Genomic DNA, 22,873 nt, shown 5'->3' with positions numbered 1-22,873 from the left:
TATTTCAGAATGTTGTTTAGCGACACACAACCAATCATATAATGCCTCAGTGCTTACCACATTTAATAGTCATGCACTTGGTACAGTCCCTGAAACTTTCCCCAACTTTCATGCGACGGAAGACAAACAGAGCAGATTTGCTTGGTGACATTTCCACACATGAGCAGCTCCATTGATAAGCAGTTATGGGCAATTGTGTGTCTGTCGCAAGCTGTGTTTGTCCAATCATTGTAACTGACACAGCAAATATACAAATAAGAACGTTAACTTCGGGTTTACGAATGTACAGTGTGAAACATCAGAACATGAATACTCAGGATTAATTATTAACCTAAGTAAAGTACGAACAGTGTGAAACATGAAACAGGATAAACCAGGATTTAGTTTATCCGGAGTTTAGAATGACCAGAGGTTAACAGTTTCAAACGTGAAAAGACCTATAGAGGTTTGGAACAACATGAGGATGACAGATTTTTCATTTTTGGGTCCTTTAGTGCTAAACTATCAATCCTTGAGCCTCACTCATCAAAGGGAGAAGACTACAATGTATTTGAAAGAGCTTATCAGCACTGGTCTCTGTTTTGCCAAGTCCTACATCCCCTCGGCAGCGCAATCAGACTTCACCCACTCCCACTCTCAACTCCTCTTATCTGCTTTCCTGCCCCTGCACTTCTCCTGTGAGTGAGTGGGAGTTCTCACTACAGCTGCCATGCATAATTAAGGCTGCAGTGGTGGTGTACTGCAGTGGTGCTGAGCTGCAATGCCATTATGGGCCCCTGCAACGCTTGCTGCCTAAGTGACCATGTTAAACACCAAATCCCTTATTGAAGATCCCAGTTTCACACATGTGTTTCATTTTCAATCTCAGCTTCCACACAACACATGCAAGTAGAATAGCTGCTCACAAAACACGCAGGACACTAGATTAACTGTGTTGAGCACAGTTTAGATTCCTCCCTGCTAAAAAGACCAGCTTAACTAGCTGGTTTATGATGGTTTGGTGCTCGTCTAGCTGGCAGTATTATGTTGTTTCTGCTGATTAACCAAGGCAGTCTTGCTGGTTAAGCTAGCCAAAAAGTCTTGTTGGAACACCAGCATAATGTGTTGTGTACCATATGTTGGTGACCAATAATGGTGTTTTTTTTCTCAGCAGGGCTTCTTTATTATATAGCAGTGAATTCAGCAAAGGTTTTGTCATTATACACAAACTGGCTCTCTATCCTGACAATAACTACTCACAGTTATATAGTGAACACACTGTGAGGGACGAACACACTGTGAGGGACGACCTCACAGGAGATCTCTTAATAAGCCCTGCCTCTCTACTGAGACTTGATCACCATGTGTGGTCCCTCTCAGCAATCAAGAGAACACAATTAATATTAATTGGATGCTGTCTTGCATGCATATGTTATATTAGTGCAGTAAGTTGCTGCAGTACAGTACTGAATCTTTAAATGACTGCCCACACTGCTGTCAGGTTTAAACATTTTTTCTGCAATAACCTAGAAAAATAAACTTGATGCAACTACTGTTTATCACAGGATTCTGAGTAAAATGTAAAGAATTTTTAAAGTGACATGCTTCTTTGTTTTCATTATTATATAACAAAATCCTATGCTCTTAAAACATTACATTTTTAGCTTTGCTATTAGAAAAATTACTACAGGTAAACTTCTATAGGGTATAGGGTAGCAAATATTATTTTTGTGTTCCCATTTGCTCTAACAGAAAAAGAAAAAGAAAAATCCACTATTACGCTTCCATGACTTTTTAAAAGAGGTTCAAAAATGGAGAGAGATGGATTATGGCAGTCAGAAGAAAGAAAGATCGAAACCCACGTCACAGCAGTGTTGAGAATTTTTACAATTATTGCCAGGGTAATACTAGACAAAATTTAGTGTTATAAATGTACATTAAGCTGGGGCCTTTGTACAGGTGCATCTCAATAAATTAGAATGTCGTGGAAAAGTTCATTTATTTCAGTAATTCAACTCAAATTGTGAAACTTGTGTATTAAATAAATTCAATGCACACAGACTGAAGTAGTTTAAGTCTTTGATTCTTTTAATTGTGATGATTTTGGCTCACATTTAACAAAAACCCACCAATTCACTATCTCAAAAAATTAGAATACATCATAAGACCAATAAAAAAAACATTTTTAGTGAATTGTTGGTCTTCTGGAAAGTATGTTCGTTTACTGTATATGTACTCAATACTTGGTAGGGGCTCCTTTTGCTTTAATTACTGCCTCAATTCGGCGTGGCATGGAGGTGATCAGTTTGTGGCACTGCTGAGGTGGTATGGAAGCCCAGGTTTCTTTGACAGTGGCCTTCAGCTCATCTGCATTTTTTGGTCTCTTGTTTCTCATTTTCCTCTTGACAATACCCCATAGATTCTCTATGGGGTTCAGGTCTGGCGAGTTTGCTGGCCAGTCAAGCACACCAACACCATGGTCATTTAACCAACTTTTGGTGCTTTTGGCAGTGTGGGCAGGTGCCAAATCCTGCTGGAAAATGAAATCAGCATCTTTAAAAAGCTGGTCAGCAGAAGGAAGCATGAAGTGCTCCAAAATGTCTTGGTAAACAGGTGCAGTGACTTTGGTTTTCAAAAAACACAATGGACCAACACCAGCAGATGACATTGCACCCCAAATCATCACAGACTGTGGAAACTTAACACTGGACTTCAAGCAACTTGGGCTATGAGCTTCTCCACCCTTCCTCCAGACTCTAGGACCTTGGTTTCCAAATGAAATACAAAACTTGCTCTCATCTGAAAAGAGGACTTTGGAACACTGGGCAACAGTCCAGTTCTTCTTCTCCTTAGCCCAGGTAAGACGCCTCTGACGTTGTCTGTGGTTCAGGAGTGGCTTAACAAGAGGAATACGACAACTGTAGCCAAATTCCTTGACATGTCTGTGTGTGGTAGCTCTTGATGCCTTGACCCCAGCCTCAGTCCATTCCTTGTGAAGTTCACCCAAATTCTTGAATCGATTTTGCTTGACAATCATAAGGCTGCGGTTCTCTCGGTTGGTTGTGCATCTTTTTCTTCCACACTTTTTCCTTCCACTCAACTTTCTGTTAACATGCTTGGATACAGCACTCTGTGAACAGCCAGTTTCTTTGGCAATGAATGTTTGTGGCTTACCCTCCTTGTGAAGGGTGTCAATGATTGTCTTCTGGACAACTGTCAGATCAGCAGTCTTCCCCATGATTGTGTAGCCTAGTGAACCAAACTGAGAGACCATTTTGAAGGCTCAGGAAAACTTTGCAGGTGTTTTGAGTTGATTAGCTGATTGGCATGTCACCATATTCTAATTTTTTGAGATAGTGAATTGGTGGGTTTTTGTTAAATGTGAACCAAAATCATCACAATTAAAAGAACAAAAGACTTAAACTACTTCAGTCTGTGTGCATTGAATTTATTTAATACAAGAGTTTCACAATTTGAGCTGAATTACTGAAATAAATGAACTTTTCCACGACATTCTAATTTATTGAGATGCACCTGTACATAACAAATTTCATAATTAAAGGAATGGTTCACCCAAAAAGGATAATTCTCTCATCATTTACTCACCCTCTTGCCATTTCAGACTCACATAAACAACGATATTTTGACAGATACATGATGTGTTTTTTCCATACAGTACATTTTTGGCTCACAAGTCACTGTGGCTAGTAGTTTCCAAGGTCACTAGCCACTCAACATTTTCACTAGCGAAAATCCCCCACCTCGCAAAACTTGATAAAGGTAACCAGAGACTGTAACTGCATGCATTTGTTTGCATATTATTTGAACAAGAATTACAACTTTTACAGTTGTAATAAAAATAAAGTCTAATAGATTCACTCTAATAGATTAAATCTTAATGTATATAAATTATCAGTTAAACAAGAAAAAAAAAAATTGTCTAAAACATTATCAAATACCAAAATTTTTTAGTTAGGATGATGTGTAATTCCGATGAGAATCTACCTTGCGAACGTGGCGCTCGGCTCCCATTGGAATGAATTAAAAACGCTCGCTTCACTTCGCTCGATAGTGGACACCCAGCATAATGTGCGCTGCGGCAATTCGCACGAAAGCACACTTCATTCATCCTGCACACGTGTAAGTTATGAATACCATTAAATTTGCCTTGCTAGCACTACGAGATCGTTTTTGGTGAGAAACAGACCAAAATGTAACTCCTTAATCATTATAAATCTTGCTATCTTTAGTCTCCTTGGCGCATTCATGAGAGAAGCTTGTTTACACTTCCTTGCAAAGAGTGCGTGTACATTTTGGTCTGTTTCTCACCCAAAACTATTTGTATCGCTTCAGAAGACATGGATTAAACCACTCGAGGTGTATGGATTACCTTTATGCTGCCCTTCTTTCCTTTTTGGAGCTTCAAAGTTTTGGACACCATTGCCTTGAAATGTATGTTCAAAAACACATCGTATATGCTTCAGAATATCTTTGTTTGTGTTCTCCAGAAGAAAGAAAGTCATACAAGTTTGAGACAGCATAAGGGTGAGTAAATGATGAGAGAATTATTGTTTTTAGGTGAACTATTCTTTTAATGAGAAAGACACATTCCTGCTAATTTGTGCCTATCAGATCTGTACGTGAATGCATTTCACTCCAGTGAGGTGAATTTTAAGTTGCCTGATTCTCTCATTCTCCTTCAGGTGTGCTGTGAGTGTCATGGTGTAGGCTTAATTATGACATCATAAACTCCTGCAGAGTACATTCACCTAATCTTGTGTGAAAGCAGAATTCACTCCAAATGTGAGGATATTAAAGGAGACTGACACCGAGTCTGTATGTGAGGAGAATGAGTGTATAACTCTACACGTGAAAAGAGCACCACTCATGAAAGGTACCAATCCAGCTTTTGCAAAAATCCTGCATAAAGCAACTCCCCAAAGTTTTGTCTCACCATGCATTCGCTTTGGGTACATGGATGCAAAAGCATCAAGGTTAGACATAGCTTAATGTAAGCCATTTATATCCTTAAAAAGTCTTCCTATAGATTGGAATTGCAGGAAGATGGGATCTGAAGGATTTTATTCAAGCATTGTTGTCAAATAAAAATCAGAACAGTCTGTTCACTCTCTCTCTTGCTCGCCCCTACCAATAATCTTCTGATGCAATCCCAGACGGTGCCTCCCCACTGTTTTTCCTTCACAATGTTTGCCTCATTTTTAGTAATAAAAATCACTTTGATGCTGATTAACACAAACACTGGGATCCCTTTAAATTCTGTTTAAAGTCACAGGCTGCTCATATGTCAAATAATGCCCCCTGGGCAAACCTCATGCACAAAGGTTACTAATCCTCTTATAGATAATTGAAAAGAATGTTGCGTTTTGAAACTGATGCACCTTGCGCCACTGTATACATCTGTATTCTTCATAATACTATGGTACTTTATGCTGATTTTTTTTAAAGGCATTCATCGAAAGCAAAGAAACACAATCAAGAGATAACTGGAAAAAGCAGTTATGATGTTACAGCAGCAGTGCTTTACTTTGAAGACTGGGCGTTGTCTTCTCATTTTGTAGGCAACCTATGTGTATTGTCAAATCTCCAGGGAAATGGTTAATATGCCATTGAGCTGTCGCATATCATTGTTAGTTGTCTCCAAGTTAAAACGTATTACTGTCAGGTTGTTAACGATTGTAAAACATCCTTCCTCTCTGAGACCTCAAGCCTAAGACACTTATGCACACTTGCACTGCGTACATTGGACACAATACAAAAGAAATGACACTCAGAAGCAGTGTGCACGACTGCAGAAGTAGATGAAACTTCAGTAGCAGTTCTAGCTTGTATGGCGCCCTGGGCGAAACCCGCTTCAACAACCCCCCTGTGAACCTTAATAGCTTGTACAAAGCTTATAAAGCACATATTCATATTATACTGACTGACTCCAAATGCTATTAAAAAATGTAGCAGGACCAATCCTTAGAATCCAGAATGTCTATGCATCTATCTTCAGCATGATGTCCCATGGTAAAATACCCAATATCTTTGCTCTAAGATATATTTGCTCTGATTAACTGAAACATATTTGACCACGTGCAAATTAAATGTGGGCTATTTGTTATATAATAGGCTTAATACATTTATAAAGACCATGAGGGTGTAAAAACAGCAATAGTCCCAATAAGAGATAAGCAAAATAGAAGCACTACAACATGGTATCTCCATCATTGGTGCTTCAATATGTAAGAATGCTTCAGTGATCCACCCAGTCGTCTTATTTTTCCCCGAATATAATGGCTGCACGAGCATCATTCTAAGATCAGTTTTGCTGCAGTTGGTGCTTGCACGGGAACCCCCAAGCCCCCTCCCGTTTCATCCACCCCCGCTAGTCTCTCAACAACCAAGATCTAAAAATAGAACAGGGATCCCCCCCATCAATTTACAACACGTCACAAGGTCATATTACCCTCCTCTCACGATCCTCAATCGATATTACGGCGTGACAGTCCGGTGTGGATCATGTAGTCAGAATTCTACTGCTGCACGTGAAACACATGTTCGATTTTTGCGTTTTCCCAATTAATCACTGTGCGTGTAGACTTAATTAATAGCGGTACAGGTGCTGTGTTATTTAAAGATACCTTTCAAAAGCGATCAGTCAACATCTGGTGATGAAAGTGAAGGGGAGACACGGAGTGTGCTCAAGCCATCGGTCGCATGTTTCTTCACGCGCTGGAGGGCATTCCCGCCACTAGACCAAGAATCTCACGAAGAACGAGGAATTGTGACCGTTTTATTACAGTAAACGGACAAACTACTTTCGTTTCTTATTTTGAAATTGTTTATAGTTTTTTTTTTATTATTATATATATATATATATATATATATATATATATATATATATATATATATATATATATATATATATATATTTCTCATTGCTAGTGGCGTTCAAAGGATCAGTATGAAGATGTGTAAAGAGTAAGGTAAGAAAGTAGAGACTCTGTAACTTACTGTTCATTTTAGTTTTAATACTTGGTATTTCACATGGTTCCCTCTGTTAGTATTAGCCTTAAAATGGCAGACTAAAGGTGATGAAAGAAGGTTTCTCGAGGCCTTTGAAGCATATCTTTGTGATGATTTATTCTGACCTATCTACATGTTGCCCTTTCATTTATACAGACAACCTTTGTCAGGGGATATAAAAATATGTGACAATCCCCCTCCCTCCATAAAACCAGGCATCTCTTGCTACATGTACATGTACACATTTTTTAATATTTTTTTTTATTTTTTACTTTTTGTTTAGAAGATTTAGTTTTGTTTGTTTTTTCCCTTATCCCATTCCATTAGGCATAGTGTATAGAAATTATATGATATTATTTTGTGATTTGTGACTATTTTACTTAGTTTTATACGTTAAAATAAATCTGTAAATGCATTAAATAAAAACCCTTTCTTAAAAAGTCTTCTGGTGTGAGTGATAGATCTAGGTTGGTTTCTGTGTATCTAAAAGGGTCCTGAATGATAAAGGTGGTCTATTTTAAGCCAACAAATTTACTAATCCGATTTCTTGTTTTTTATACTGGCAAAAAATATACTGGCTGTGTAAAATGTTCGAGGAAATTCATTGCAATTTCTTTTTTAAAAAAGCAACATGCCTGTTCCTCATCATCTGTGTAGGCATTAATAATAATCTTTGTGAATCACGACTCTTGTCTGCTCCGTTCAGGTGCTTAATTTCCCATCAAAATACTTGTATGTGAAAGAGCTGATTTGTTATATCATTTTCATTACATTCTTTAGATTGTACTGCCCTGCCGTGCAGGTTTTAGAGGTAGTATCTCGCAGTCCATCAGATATGAGGGACTGTATCCTGCATACTGAATTGTGCATACTGTCCACTGCAGCTCTGACAGCAATGTCTGCCTGATTCTTATTTAAATCAGAAGCATTTGAAGCATTAGATATGTGTTTGTGTGTGTGATTCAGGTCACATTTTCTTGCAAGCGGGCTGTGCCCTAATTCATTTTGGGATGAACTGCAGTGAATCTGCATTTGTTGCAAGATCTGTTGTTGGCCATTGACCCTCCCTGGCAAATTCATCCTCACCCATTAAAAAGCTAAATGTTTAAGTAAAATACAATACAAAATTAAATGGATGTAAGTTTTCTGACATTTTTTTTTGAGAACAATATGTAGAACACTGCACATTATAGTGCTACTCTCTTAACAATTTTAAAGCAATAGCACAAGAGAACATTAAGCAAAAAACATTGATATGGATTGCAAAATCTCTTGACACTCACTGAGCCATTTGACACACATTGTGACTAAAACCTGAATACTATGAATCTAATGGGATTCGGAATGTGACAAGTTTTGTTTTTACTCAAAGGCTTCAAAGATAAAAAAAAAAAAAGGACAGCTTACACAATGTATCAAGATATTTCCACGGTCATAATTTCTTATTTGATACATTGCCAATTATTTTTATTTAGCCTTCTAAGCAGAATGTAAGGCTGCTGTTTGTTACAGTATTTTATGAATAAGCCTGGACACGTTTTTATTGACTTCATCTTGCCAAGAGCCCACTTAGTTCACGGGAACAAATTATATCAACAATATCAGCTCAAAATATCAAATTTCCTTTTGATTTGTACAAGGTGGCCAAGTTCCAGTATTATATAAATGAGTTGCTGAAAGGCTATGAAAATGCTCATCTGTCAATCATTCAGCCATCAGTTTATTCACTTACTCATTTAACTTGAATTCTCAGGGTTTCCTTGGCAAAGGCATATGTCTGTATTATCCATGTGGGAAAAAAACCACACACACACACTCACTATATAATTGAGGACATCGCAATGGTTTGTAAAAGGAGGTAATGATATAATGATATTTTTATTTTCTAAACCTAACCCTCACACAAACCTTTTAATATCAGTATACATAAAGCAAAACTGTTAGTGAGGACCGCTGAAAAGGTCCTCACAAGTCGTTTTTTTTTACATGCTTTAGTATATTACTATAGTAAGGACATTTTCAAAAATTTGGACCTCACAATTATAGCCAAATTTGATCACACACCTCAACCCACCCCCCCCCCCCCCCCCACACACACACACACATGCTCTATTTTATGCTGCTTTATGCCATTTTAAATCTTGTAACTGGACCATCACAGTTGTGATCTATTTCAGGTCCAAAGATAGTGTCTTTTTGCCAATTCTTTCCAACACTCATCTCCATCCTCATTATCATCCAACACAATAGGATGGCCTCAGTTAACTTTCATTGATATTAATGAGGAAAGTTAATTATACCTGTGCATTCACATATGCTTGACATCTTTTATTTATAATATATAAAACTTACTAAGCATCCCTTTTTTTTAATCACACAGTAACTGGATGATGAAAGGGCATGCAGTGACAGAGCAAACATTATTGAAGTACTATTTTGGTAAAAATAGTGAAAAAGTGCTGTAAATTATAAAGAGACCCCTTATGCAAAAGCTATAATTTATAGAAGTGGAGAATTAATTCAAAGAGTCATCACAGTTGTTTTTCATTGTTCCTGTAACTCTCGTCTGCACTGAACTTTCACATGAACATAATGCTGACTGAAGACATCACCAGTGAAATACTGCATCTGCGAATCAGCTAACAACCTATACATAATATGTATACCTATCTCCTCGACACACATGCCTGTGTTTTTTTGGGGGTTGAAATACACATTACCCCATGCTTTTATGCACAATTTACTGATTGAAAACAGACTCAGCATATTTTGTTTAGCCTATTCTATCATGAACCAATTAACTGCTTCTGACAGGCGTGTGCAACATCGTGTGTCAATCAAGGACCTGTAAGTAACACCGTAAAAAGCGGCAAGCTTCAACTGAGCTAGTTTAACCCTTAAATTAGGTTTACTGGTGTTACCTAATGTATTCAGGTTGATTCAGTGATGTCATAACATGTTTATTATTTGAATCAAACCAGTTAATTTAGATGTCACCACAAGAAGCACATTTTTATTTTTAAAAGAATAGTTCACCTAAAAACGAAAATTCTTTCGACCAAAATATACCTCCTTTTTCATTGTACATCTTGCCATTGCAGTCTCTTGGTACGACCATATTTCAAGCTCAATTACACTTCCTAGTGCTTTACGCATGCGCAGATCGCTAGATGGCCCTGGGAACTATAATCAAGCTTGAAATTATTATCGCTAAAGAGACTGCTGATGTCAAGATGTACTGTGAAAAAAGAGTTATATTTTGGTTTGCTCTCACCCAAAACCGAATAGATCACTTCAGAAGACATGAATTAAAACACTGGAGTCTTATGGATTACTTTTATGCTGCCTTTATGTGCTTTTTGGAGCTTCAAAGTTTTGGTCTCCATTCACTTGCATTATATGGACCTACAGAGCTGAAATATTCTTGTAAAAGTCTTCGTTTGTGTTCTGCAGAAAATGAAGGTGAGTAAAAGAGAATTTTCATTTTTGGGTGAACTAAACATTTTTTTTTTCAATGCAGAGCACCATGTGTTTATAGGGAAAACCGTAAACAATGTAATCTTTTTCAAAATATATTGGACAAAACCATTCTTTATTAGTTGTCTCTGTGTGAGTTGTTCCTCAATTTTGTTCCCCTCGATTACCATTTTATAGATGCGCACAATTTTTGGACATTAGGGTAAAACAGGGCACACCTTAAGGAATATATGCTTTTTTTCTAGTCACAAAGTTTATCAAGATTGAAAAAATTAATTTCTTTTTAATTTGTGTGAAAATAAATAATAACGGAAGGTTGTTTTGATTAAAAAATAAAAAGATAAAGGTGGCGAGGGAGCCCCACACTTGTGGTAAAAGGCCCAAGTGTTTTACCCCAAGTGTGGGGTAAAGGGCTCCCTTGCCACCTTTATTTTTTATAGTGATATAAAGTGATATAGTGTAAATATAGGGACAATAGTTATAGGGCAAAATTTGTCAACTTAGGCAAAATAACCAAATTTTTTGTTATTTTCAGTCACATTTGGCATTTCATGACATCTGAAGTATTCTATAAACAAATTAATCTCTATAGTGATTGGATCAGTCATTGTGAGCCCATTTTGAAAATTTGTCACATAAAATCTGTTCACCCCACTTAAGAAAAACAATGTGTTTTATAGGGGCCTTTAGCAACAGGAGGGCTTTTTACCCCAAATACTATCCGTTCACTTATTGGACAGTTATATACAGCTTAAACAAATCTGAAAATGACAAATAAGTGTTTTGTCTGAAAATAAATGTGATAATTTTCAGGAATATTTAGCAGTGTATAGTGGCAGGTGTTAAGGAAAGTACTGTGGTGGTTTTGTTGCCGTTTAAGAAAATAAAATCAAAAGTGCCTTTTATCCCCGCGGGGCCTTTAGCCCTGTTGTCCTTACGTATGGCTTACTTTATGCCATAACAACATAATGTAATTTATAAATGTGGTGGTCCTGATTCAACTGTTGAGAAACGGCTGACGCTCGTAATTTTTAACATTTGCATGCAATCGGACGTGCTTGTAAAATTCATTCCCGCCCGAGACATCAAACTTCCGCCGTGTCCGTGACCTTGACATACTGGCCAATTCACATCTCAGGTTTAATCTTGTAAACTGTAAACGTAGATAAAGCAACATTCGCACGAGGGCGGTGTTCATCTTGGTGATGACGTTATATGAGGCAGGTCTTGATCGAACCCACCAATGAGCCAGCTCGGTTCTTTGGGGGCACATCGCAATGAATGGGTGTCGGTGCTGCTTCACACGGCAAAGGAGCGACCACAACAAGACGCGGATATTGAGGGGATGCGGCATCGATACGCGGGAGCTGTCCAGCAGCACCACACCAACGACACGGACGCCCGAGACATTTCAGCGCGCGTTCAGAAAGAAGGATCTCATCCAGTAGCCCCGCTCTTTAGTCTGCCGCCCCCACCACCATCGATAAAGGAGCGCTCCACCTCCTCACATCAGAGCCGACATGTACTGTCTTGTCCGGACCGCACCACCAGAAAAGGTGTCCATGACTGTAAACCGCAGCACGGCGAGTCCCTGCCTTTGACTAACCACAGCATCCTCCTCACACAGGGAGCGCACAGTGACCGTCAGCCTTACCATAACCAACCACTTCAGTCGGAGTTTCCAGGGGCCTCATCGGGCTCTCAGTGTCATTCTGAGCCATTCTGCAGCCATTCTCCTCAGCACAAATTTTCCGTTTCCCCGCAGCCCTCCCCATCTGAACTGCTGCTGCTGCCGCCTCATCTGCCTTTGCACATTTCTAACACCTGGGATACTCGCCAGAAGTCTGCTAATTATTACAAACAAGAAAACGCACAACGATGCGTCGGGGAGGGGGGGCGTCGAGACCAAAACCCGTTGCTGCAGCAACCTTGTTATAATCAAACAGGCGATCATCAACAAAGCGACCCCTCCTTGGAGCTACTCTTACCAAACTCTGGTCAAGGACAGATAAATGCATGCGAGGAAATCGAAAAGGATAGACTATTAGGTGAGCCTCAGGCTCAATTACCACAGTTGCATGCTCAACGGCAGTTACTGTTGGGTAGCAGCTTGCCTATCAACTACTGCATCAGCGGATCTGAGGAAGTGTGCAGAAATAACCAAGCGCTGTTGCAGCAACAGCATCATCAACAGCAGGCAGACGCGCAGAAACACAGCCTCCAGTGGCAGCAGAGTGACCGAGACAGCAGGTGCCAGGAGAGAAAAATCGCACTCTGTCAAGCAGAGCAGCAGTGTCATGAAGCTCAATGTGAACGCGCGGCAGTGAGAAACTCGTCGGTCTCCAGTAGTGAAAACAGCAGTCCCCCGTACGGCTCCAGCAGTCAACTGTGGCCAGTGCCCAACGAAAAGGAGCAAAGGAAAAACCCAACAGGCAAACACAAGGTAGGCTTAACTATGTACAAATGCCTCTAATGAAGAAGCTACTGCATTACACCTACGTGACCACGCCTGTCTTATGTTTTTGTTCTTTTGCTACCCTTTAATTATTTCTCGTGATCGTGATGTTAAGCTTTGGACTCAGTTGATTTGATTTGCAAAAACATGTATTAGAAAGCAGCCTATCAACATGATGACATCAAGCACACTGCATCTCATGCATACACAGTCACGCACATAAAAACCCTCTGTCTTATGCATCACTCTCTCTCTCTCTCTCTCTCTCTCTCTCCCACACACACAGACGTTTGTGTATGTGGCAGAGAATTTAACATCCTTACTGAAATACTTAAAATAGTTTTTATCCCTGATCTTGTGTAAAATCATAACACATTCTGTAAGGTCTTGTTGCAATGCACATATGTTAAAATATGGTTAACGGTGACAATTATAGGAAAATGAAGAAAAAATAATGGTGTCTCCAAAACTTGTGTAATTAAGTTCACTTAACTTGGTGACCATATAAAATTATCTTAACTATTTAAGTTAAGGTAACTTGATTCAAGTAAACTTAAAGAAATAGTCTGGGTTCAATACAAGTTAAGCTCAATCGATGGCATTTGTAGCATAATGTTGATTACCACACAAAATTATTTCGACTTGTCTGTCCTTTTCTTTAAAAAAAAAGGAAAGAAGCAAAAATCGAATCGGCCACTTTTTGGAGGGTTTAAAGGCTGAAATGTGTACCTCGATTTTATATAAGCACTTTATCTCTTCTCTTAAAACTCATGTATTATTTGAGCTGTAAATACTTTGTTTTTAGGGTTTTAGGCTTTGTTGACATTACATTGTCATGGAAATGAAGTTTTAAAATTGGTTATAACTTTACACAGAAATTTTATCACACTAAAATCATGTCTTGTGGCTATACTTTTGAAATAGTGAGTATTTTAACGTTTACGGATTGGCCCCATTCACTTTCATTCTAAATGCCACACTGGAATGCTTTTTATAAGAAAAAGAGGGGGAAGTCAAAATAATTTTTTGTGATATTCAATATTATGCCAAAAATGCTGTCAATTGAGCTTAACTTGTATTGAACCTTGAATATTTCTTTAACTCAGATTTGCTGTTTAAATGTTGCTGTTTCTACTATTTTAATTGATTAGATTTAAATTTAGGTCATACAATAACACATCTTAAAGAAGATTATAACTGATTTTAGGTATTTAGGTATTATTAAACGTATGTTTCCACAGAAATGCATAGACACCTGTACTTCATTTGTACATGCACAAGGAGAGCTGCGATAGTGCTAACAAGGTCCAACTTGACCAAAGGGGACACAGATCAACCTATTGACACAACACAGAACCAATATTTGCAACAAAACAACATAAATAATACTACAAAATAGGTAAAACCTCTGAATCCTTAATAACAACTATTTAAATGCCCCCATATGTTCCCTTTGACCAAGCAAACATAATTAAATACTTAAAACGCAAGGCAATTATGGGTATTGCCCATGGCCTCAGTTTTGTACTCAATAGTTTGAGTTATTAACACATAAAATTTAAAATCTGTGGATTTTTAAGAAAAATAAGTTCAAGGAACATAGATATTTAAGTTATAAGCCCAAAACTTGACATTTCAAGTAATGTTTAATTAAGACAACTTGATTTTTCCAGGAATGACAACATTAGGGTTAGCAGTGTGGAAAGATTGAACACAGCACATTTCAAAATCAAACAAATTAAAGTTAGTTTTAAATTATATTTTAGCTGGACTAATTTAAACCATGCACACATTTTATTACAAATGCAAAGTAAAATAGTGTATGAATCTGTGCCACATTAACAGTATGCACCGACTTTGCCCTCATTATTTGCTTTATTCATCTGCAGATCATTCAAAAGACTGAACTCCCAAACAGCTTCTGCAGGGCTCCATTTTACTGACCCTGTTATCTGATGCACTCACTGAGACTCTATTCATGTCTCCATTCTCCTTCATGTTTTCTCCCAGATCTTGAAAAACCTTTTATTAGGCCAATCACAGTGGCTTACTTCCTTGGATTGTTATAGCCAAGTCTCTTATTTTTTTTGTACGTTAATGAACGTTAGAAGAATCAGAAGAAGAATCAGAATCAGCTTTATTGCCAAGTATTCTTACACATACAAGGAATTTGTCTTGGTGACAGGAGCTTCCAGTGTACAACAATACAAAAACAGCAGCAAGACATAGATAATAATACAAAATAAAAAGTAGTTATACACATACATACATACACACACATACATACATACACACATACATACATACACATATATACATACGTAGTGCAATACATTGTATACATTTGTTACATTTGAATAGTGCTTTTCTGACACTACACTCAAAGCGCTTTACACAGTGAACAGGGGACTCTCTTCAAGTGTACCACCACCAGTGTACAGCATCCACCTGGATGATGCGACGGCAGCCATAGTACGCCAGTACACTCACCACACACCAGCTATTGGTGATAGAGCCAATTCATGTATGGGGATTATCAGGAGGCCATGATTGATATGGGCCAGTGGCAGTGGCGGGCCGTGCATTTAAAGTCTAGGCATTCAGTGCGATTCATGCCATTAAGAAAACACAGTTTCACAATGAATAAGACACCCTATGCCTTTGGGCATCATACATTAAGTTGCAGCTAACTAGTAATACAAATTGACACTTTAAAACACGTCCACGCATGAAAGCCAGAACTTGAAACGACACTTAATGCTCAAGCAAGCCTAATTTTAACTGCAGCATGAATGTTTTGTGAAATGAACGTCTCCCAAACAGACATTCAAAAATCATAATTTTTCATATGTATCTACCAAGGAGGTCTATAATACCTGGAAAAATTGATCTAATAATATTTGCAATTTAAATGTTGCTTGCAATAAATTTAATTTCGTCAGGGTACACAGTTATGCTGTGTTCCATTCAAGCTGGATGTGGGATATTCCTACTTGATATCTCCAACCATAAATGCATTCCATTCCCCGATATTCGGAACTGCAACACTCCCGTTAGCTTAGCAGGGGTTTGACTCTCATTAGAGATGTCTCCTAGCAACCCAACTGATAAACAATGCTGCAGCGCTAGCATTTGTGCTTCAGGTGTACGATTATCAAAAGAGATTATAATTTACCATGTTTTATACACCTGTTTCTGCAGGTGTTTGTTAAACAAGCTTTAATATCATGTAATGTGGAAACGAACTCATTTATCGATATTACTTAATAAAGTGAATGTTTATCACTTACTTTGTATACCTCCCTGAGAAATCGGAGTTTAGAATTTCTGCACGAGCCTATAAGTTGTAATTCTGACTTCAAGATGCATTCCATTGCACTTATCCTAGTAGGAAGTTGTAAAATCCGACTTTCCGAGTTGAATTGAACGCAGCACTACTTTTCAAAACTTGATCCGACACTGACTGCTCCAGCAGCCTAATTTACACTTAGAAAACTCCTGATGTTGCTATAACAATGCAAAAAGTACTTACCAATTTACTTGAAGTGAAAATCAATACTCCTTTCCTGTTTAATAAATTAAGCAATCACACGGTCATGCAGAAGATCTCAGGTTTTTAAATCCATAAGGATCTCTTTCTCAATGGTGATGTGGCAGTGACAGCCAACTTGTCAGACAGATCTCGCGCTCTTCGCTTTCAAATTACGTACATCACTTAAAGCGTGATTGCGTCACTCAAGGCAAGCTAGAATGCCTCGACTGGTACAAATCCTAAAGACTTCACCCACCAAGAACAAATAAATCAATCTGACTGGCTGATGAATCTGACAATCTGACATTAGATGCGCATTCATTTGCACTGTTGAGGGATTCTGTGGAAATTCTGAAGGCCTGATGGGGTGGAGCTCAAACTCACACGCTGCTTCAGGCATGTGATTTGTGAAACATCTGTCATGCTTCGCTTGTAAGCATCAAGAAATAAATTCTAATTGGATAAACTTTTCATTTTTCTCTATTTGTTTGTAGATTAAATAAGAGAGGAAAGTGATTAAAAATACATAGGCAAAAAGGTGATTGAGAATGAAAGGATGAAAAATATGTATTTATTTGGTATGTTAGGCCAGCAGAGAAGGCTTTGCTGGCCCTGAGAATTTGCCATTGGCCAATGGGGGGAATTTGGCCAGGACACTGGAGTTACACCCCTACTCTTTTCGAGAAGTGTCCTGGGATTTTTAATGACCACAGAGAGTCAGGACCTCGGTTTAACGTCTCATCCGAAGTTTTTCTTCTGCCAAGTCCACCAAAAGGCGTCAATAATATCTCTTTGCTTGCCACATGCAGTATATGTGATTTGAGATATTTTACAGTAAAGGTGTATAGAGAGTAAAGAGATCAATACAGATGTACAGACTGTATTGAAAGTATTGTGTGTATTAATACAGGAATTAGATCAAAAGCAGCACAAATCCATTTCATCAAGAAGCATAAGGCATCTTCAAAAAGCACACCATATGAAGGTACTCTTAATGCAAATTACCACCTTTCCTACTTGGAAAAAAAAATCTTAAATACTTCTTACACTACACTATAATGTAGATAATAATTGACATTAACAAATTATACTCAAATGTTGTGGTTCTGCAGCTGTACCAATCAGCTGTTTTTAGCTTTAAAGGCTGAATTTAAACCCAATAGCTGTTGTGGCAGGAAGAAAGCTAAAAAATACAAATAAAATGACCTTTTCAAACAGAAAAGCCCAACTCTTGATATCTAATGCAAGATAGTTGAAGGGAGGGATACTAATGAGGGCATATAGTCAAAGGAAATTAATTTAGGCTGTAAGTCTTATCAGTTAGCAGAATAGAGCCGGCAGGGTGGAGTCAGAGACCTTTAGTGCTTCTGAATACTTTTGTCTATTGTGTATCTATCACCTATTTTCCTTGAAGAACTGCAACAAATAACCTAACTTTCAGTAGCTGTCCCACAGCTGTTTATTTATACCATGCATTATTTGATTGTATCATTAAATTAAGATTTGATCCTTAGATTATTAATCCTTGACTCAGTTGTACTTTGCAGCTTTCCCAACAGACAAATTATGGTAGTCTTCATTAAAACTTAATTTTTATGAAATCAGGCCAGTTAAACTTAAATTGATAAAATTTATTTTTGTGCTTGTTCCAAAAGTAAATTGCGTAGAAATACATTATTTTTCTCATAAATCATTTTAAATTAAACATAAACACCAGTGTGAAACTTTGAGAAATGTTACCAGGTATGTGTTACACAAGATGTTGCTTAATGTGGTAATGTGATAGAAGCAGTTTTTTTTTAATTTTACATTAAAGCAGAACATTGAGAGAACATTGCACTTCAGCGTCCATCAGCCAGTTGATTTATTTGTTGTTAATTTGTAAATTTGCATGAATTCATAAGTGTTTCCTTGAATTTTTTATTTCTTGAATATCTTGAAATAGCTAAGTAAAGTGCATCTAAACAAATAAACTGTAATTAAAAAGTTATAGGAGAAAGAATTGATTTGTTATCTATAAACCTATGTAAATTCTAGAATAAAAATAAAATTAGTGCTATCAGGTGATAAAATTGGACTCTAAATATACTTCTTTTCCTGTCAAAATGCATTTATTTCCTTGTTATGAAAGAAAACAAAACAATATGTAACAATATAATGCTTAATTAATATTTTCCAAACAAAGCCTTCCACAGTATAAAGATAGAAATGCACTGAAATGGCACAAATTCAAGTTACATTAAATGTTTCCCAAAGTCTAAGTGGTGGTTTGACTAATTGAAAGAACTAGTCCACACATAGGTTGTATATTCATTGCAATGGCCATTAAATCTCTTAAACTCTTAAACTCTCATCCTCCACAATATTAATCATCCAGAAGACTGTGTCTATCCGCTTTGTTACAGCAATCATGAAGCCTTGTTCATGATTCGCGTTAGGGCATTGGTGCCAGCATCAAGCGGCGCTTTGAACTCCACACGAAAAGCGCTTGGAGACAAAAACTTATCATTCTGTGTTTTGTTGATAGTAAAGATTTGGTGTGCTTCTGTGGTAATTAAAATGTGCCTTACTTAGTCAGAAAAATACTTGATTTCTGTCACAAGTTCCATCTAGGCTTGTTTTGTACAACAAATAGTGTTAAGAGGTCCTTTCTCCATTATTTTATTACTGACACGGAATCACTGCTGTGTGTGTTTGTGATGTGTGCATCAGTGCAAAGGGCTCCACTCTTCCAAACAGTGTTTATGCTGGTTTATGCTTTATTAACGGTAAAATGCGCTAATCCCGATTAAGAAAAATTAACACGTTAAACTTTTTAAATTAATTGCATGCGTTAGCGCGTTAATCTTGACAGCTCTAATTAAAATGCATCAAGACTGTAAATTTGTGTTCCCCAATCATTTTCACATTGGAGCTCTGTTGTTTTTATAATAAAAACATTCAATTGTGACCTTGCCAGGTCAGTTGCAGTTGCTTTAGGAGAAATATTGCAAGGTCGCATAACACATGTAGGAATGGAAAACGGTGCAAATTTGTATAATGTACTGCAAGTACCCTCTTCTGGTCATCCTGTACAAAATGTATCCTTTTGAAGAATGATTTCTGTTTCAGACATACAGTATATACATGTCTACTAATGTTATGTTTTGCATTATAACTCCCGTATAAAGGTAGATGATTCTGTTGGCAAATTCTCTCACCACTAATACCGCAGCAGCTGGTTGCAGTGATTTTAATGCCATCAATACAAAGTGGCCTCTTCTATGTTCAGAGCTACCTATTAATAGTACTGACATTAAAAATCTGACACACTCAAACTTACACTAGCTGATGGGCTCTTTGGAATATGGTGCTGCATTAAAGGGATAGTTCACCCAAGAAAATTCCTATTCTTTCATTATTCACTTACCCTCATTTTGTTCTTAACTGGCATGACTTACTTTCTTCAGTGGAACAAAAAAAGAGAAGAATGTAGGCAGGATGTTAGCCTCAGTCACCATTCACTTTCATTTTACCTTTTTTTTCTCTCCATATAATGAAAGTGAATTGTGACAGACTTAGTTTTCATTTTGGGATGTGCACAAAATGGCACAGAGAAGGAGTGAGATGATGCAGTTTTATTTAAGTCTTATATACTATAAAGGCCATGTTGTTAGACTCATAAACCACTGTGACTGACTTGTGTACAGGATGTGCCTATGATGTCTGGAGGAGATTTAAGACTCCCCAACAGTCTCTCTGGTAATCAGTTGTAATCAGAGTATCAGGAAGGGGCACACTTATCCATTCCATTTAAGACATTTTATCAAAATTCCATTCAAAAGCATTTTAAACAGAAAGAAAATGGCCACAAATGAATAGAAGCTATTCATGGACATAGATTGGTTTGTGATTACGCAATGCAGACGTGAGTAACAGCTAACAGACGTTCAACATAATGTCAACATTAGTGATTTGTGGTCAAATTTCTGCTAAAGAAAATCTGCCTGATTGTAGTATTTTCCTCTCTTTTATTAAAGAATGCAAAGAGCACATGAAGATCCAGATCCAAAACAAATCAGTTCCCTCTTCATTAATAGCTGGCTAAGACTCAGAGCTCAGTATCAGATATATTCCAATACAGACCATTGTTAGGCCTGCATTATTATTAGATTATTTAATGCAATGAAAGGATTAGAATACTACAGTCTGTTATAATCCCTAATCATCAGTCTCATATTGTCAGATAAAAGCTTCATAGAATTTTTCACAATGTAGGTTTCCATATAATCGAGGACAAAGAACAGCACAGATCATTTGATGTCAGTCTTACATCATGAGACCTCTCTATATTAGGATCTTTAGCTGCTAACCATCACGATTGCTGCACATCACAGAGCTTTATTTAAGTGGATTTTTTCTTTCCTTGTTCCTTGAGGCAGATTTATTCTGTGTGGGTAATTTCTGCAATGGCATTCCTACAGTGGGCTAAACTGAAAAAGAAAACTGTCTTACTGTTTTGATTTTTTTTTTTTTTTTTCATTGGCAGAGTAAAAGACAGAGTTAGACCATGCCCATAAGATAGAAAAACTTTCAAATGAGATCTCTATAATATCTGCTATTATTACTTTTAGACAACAATGACATCAAATGGACAACATTTTTGCTTTTGTCTCCTTCTTCTCAGATTTGTTTTCTGAGAAATCTCACATTTGTCTCCTCTAGAGTTTCAGAAGAATTCTGAAAAACTGTGCTCAGATTTGCCAAGATACCTTATGCAATTAAAAGTCAGAGATTTCCAGATTAACACTAAAATTTGTCATAAAATCTCCTAAAACCAATTTATCTGAGCAATGCTCTATACATTACTTTTATATCTCCGTTTTCTTACTGTATGTCAACAATTGTCCCATTGCTTTCTCTTTATATTTGTCTTAAGGAATTTTAGGAGAAACATCTGACTCCATTAAGTCTCCTAAACTATGAAAGAGCCACCTCAGGAAATGATTCTCTGAGATGCACCCCGAAATGAAAACATGAATGTACACTCACTGAGCACTTTATTAGGAACACTATGGTCCTATTAAAGTGTCCGACATGCTGTTGTAGCCCATCCGCCTCAAGGTTTGACGTGTTGTGCACTCTGAGATGCTATTCTGCTCTCTACAATTGTACAGAGTAGTTATCTGAGTTACCGTAGCCTTTCTGTCAGCTCAAACCAGTCCGGCTATTATCCGTTGACCTCTCTCACCAACAATGTGTTTCTGGCCGCAGAACTGCTGCTCACTGGATGTTTTATTTTTTTTTTTGGCACCATTCTGAGTAAATTCTAGAGACTGTTGTGTGTGAAAATCCCAGGAGATCAGCAGTTACAGAAATACTGAAACCAGCCCGTCTGGCACCAACAATCATTCCCTGGTCTAAATCACTGACATTTTTTCCCCGTTTTGATGGTTGATGTGAACATTAATTTAAGCTCCTGACCCATATATACATGATATTATGCATTGCACTGCTGCCACACGATTGGCTGATTAGATAATCACATGAATATGTTAGTGTACACGTGTTCCTAATAAAGTGCTCAGTGAGTTTATATGAATTAATATCTAAGGCATCAAAGAATTATTTACAGAATAATTAACATTTAGTCATTATGATACATAGTGATGTGAAGATGCTACACTAGGCCATCTGAAGTAGTATCGGAAACTCTGGTCATGGATCAGGGCCAGCAGCATAGATTAATAGCGGTTTCAGTTTTCATGCTGCTGACACTGATTTGTCTGTATTTGAATTTTTGCTGACAGGCATATGCTGAGCGAACAAAGCTGAGCCATGCTGGATCCAAGCCCTCCCTCTCCGAGAACAGTCACTCACTCCCTCAGATAGCCATGAACAGCTGCAAGTACAATGGAGGAGTGGTAAGACCACTGGGCAGCCTGGCGGCGTCACGACGCAACTTAGCAGAGCATGACTCTGAGACCCAGCCGCTACAGACACTGCACAGCTCTGGCCTGGAAGTGGTTGTCTCCAAGGGAGGTGGCGAGGACACTAGCAAGGCGTCCAATGAGAGCCTGGTCAGAGAGAGTGGCAATGCACCACAGAAAAAAAATAAAGATATTGGCTACAAGTTGGGCCACAGGAGGGCACTTTTTGAGAAGCGCAAGCGGCTTAGTGACTATGCCCTGATATTTGGTATGTTTGGGATCGTTGTCATGGTAACAGAGACTGAACTCTCCTGGGGGGTTTACACTAAGGTAGGTGGTTCCTTTTTATTTTTATTTCCTTCAACCATACAAATATTCAAAATATGCATATTAAGTCATAATATCATGATAACATTGGGGTCCAAAAGTGTGACCACATTAAAAAAAATCTGGGATTCAAACTCTAATTTAAAGGTGCACTCAATGGCTGAA

At 37.8% G+C, this 22,873-nt stretch overlaps 1 protein-coding gene across 3 annotated transcripts in view; it reads left to right on the top strand.

The window, feature by feature from the left end:
- Positions 1 to 6,935: 6,935 nt before the first annotated feature.
- Positions 6,936 to 22,873, top strand: part of LOC127442848 (small conductance calcium-activated potassium channel protein 2-like) — a 39,083-nt gene continuing 23,145 nt past the window's right edge. For 2 of the 3 annotated variants that reach the window (XM_051701085.1, XM_051701084.1), the window contains exons 1-2: positions 11,774 to 12,928; positions 22,262 to 22,711. In XM_051701085.1, coding sequence (XP_051557045.1) covers positions 11,831 to 12,928; positions 22,262 to 22,711 — 1,548 coding nt within the window. In that variant the 5' untranslated portion in view covers positions 11,774 to 11,830. Of the gene's footprint in view, positions 6,969 to 11,773; positions 12,929 to 22,261; positions 22,712 to 22,873 lie in introns of those variants that run through there. The other variant, XM_051701086.1, reaches the window with a different exon arrangement.

The sequence above is a fragment of the Myxocyprinus asiaticus genome, chromosome 6 (genome assembly GCF_019703515.2).
Source record: "Myxocyprinus asiaticus isolate MX2 ecotype Aquarium Trade chromosome 6, UBuf_Myxa_2, whole genome shotgun sequence".
Classification (NCBI taxonomy): Eukaryota; Metazoa; Chordata; class Actinopteri; order Cypriniformes; family Catostomidae; genus Myxocyprinus; species Myxocyprinus asiaticus.
The sequence above is the reverse complement of the archived record's forward strand: the minus strand, read 5'-3'. Positions and strand labels throughout refer to the sequence as shown.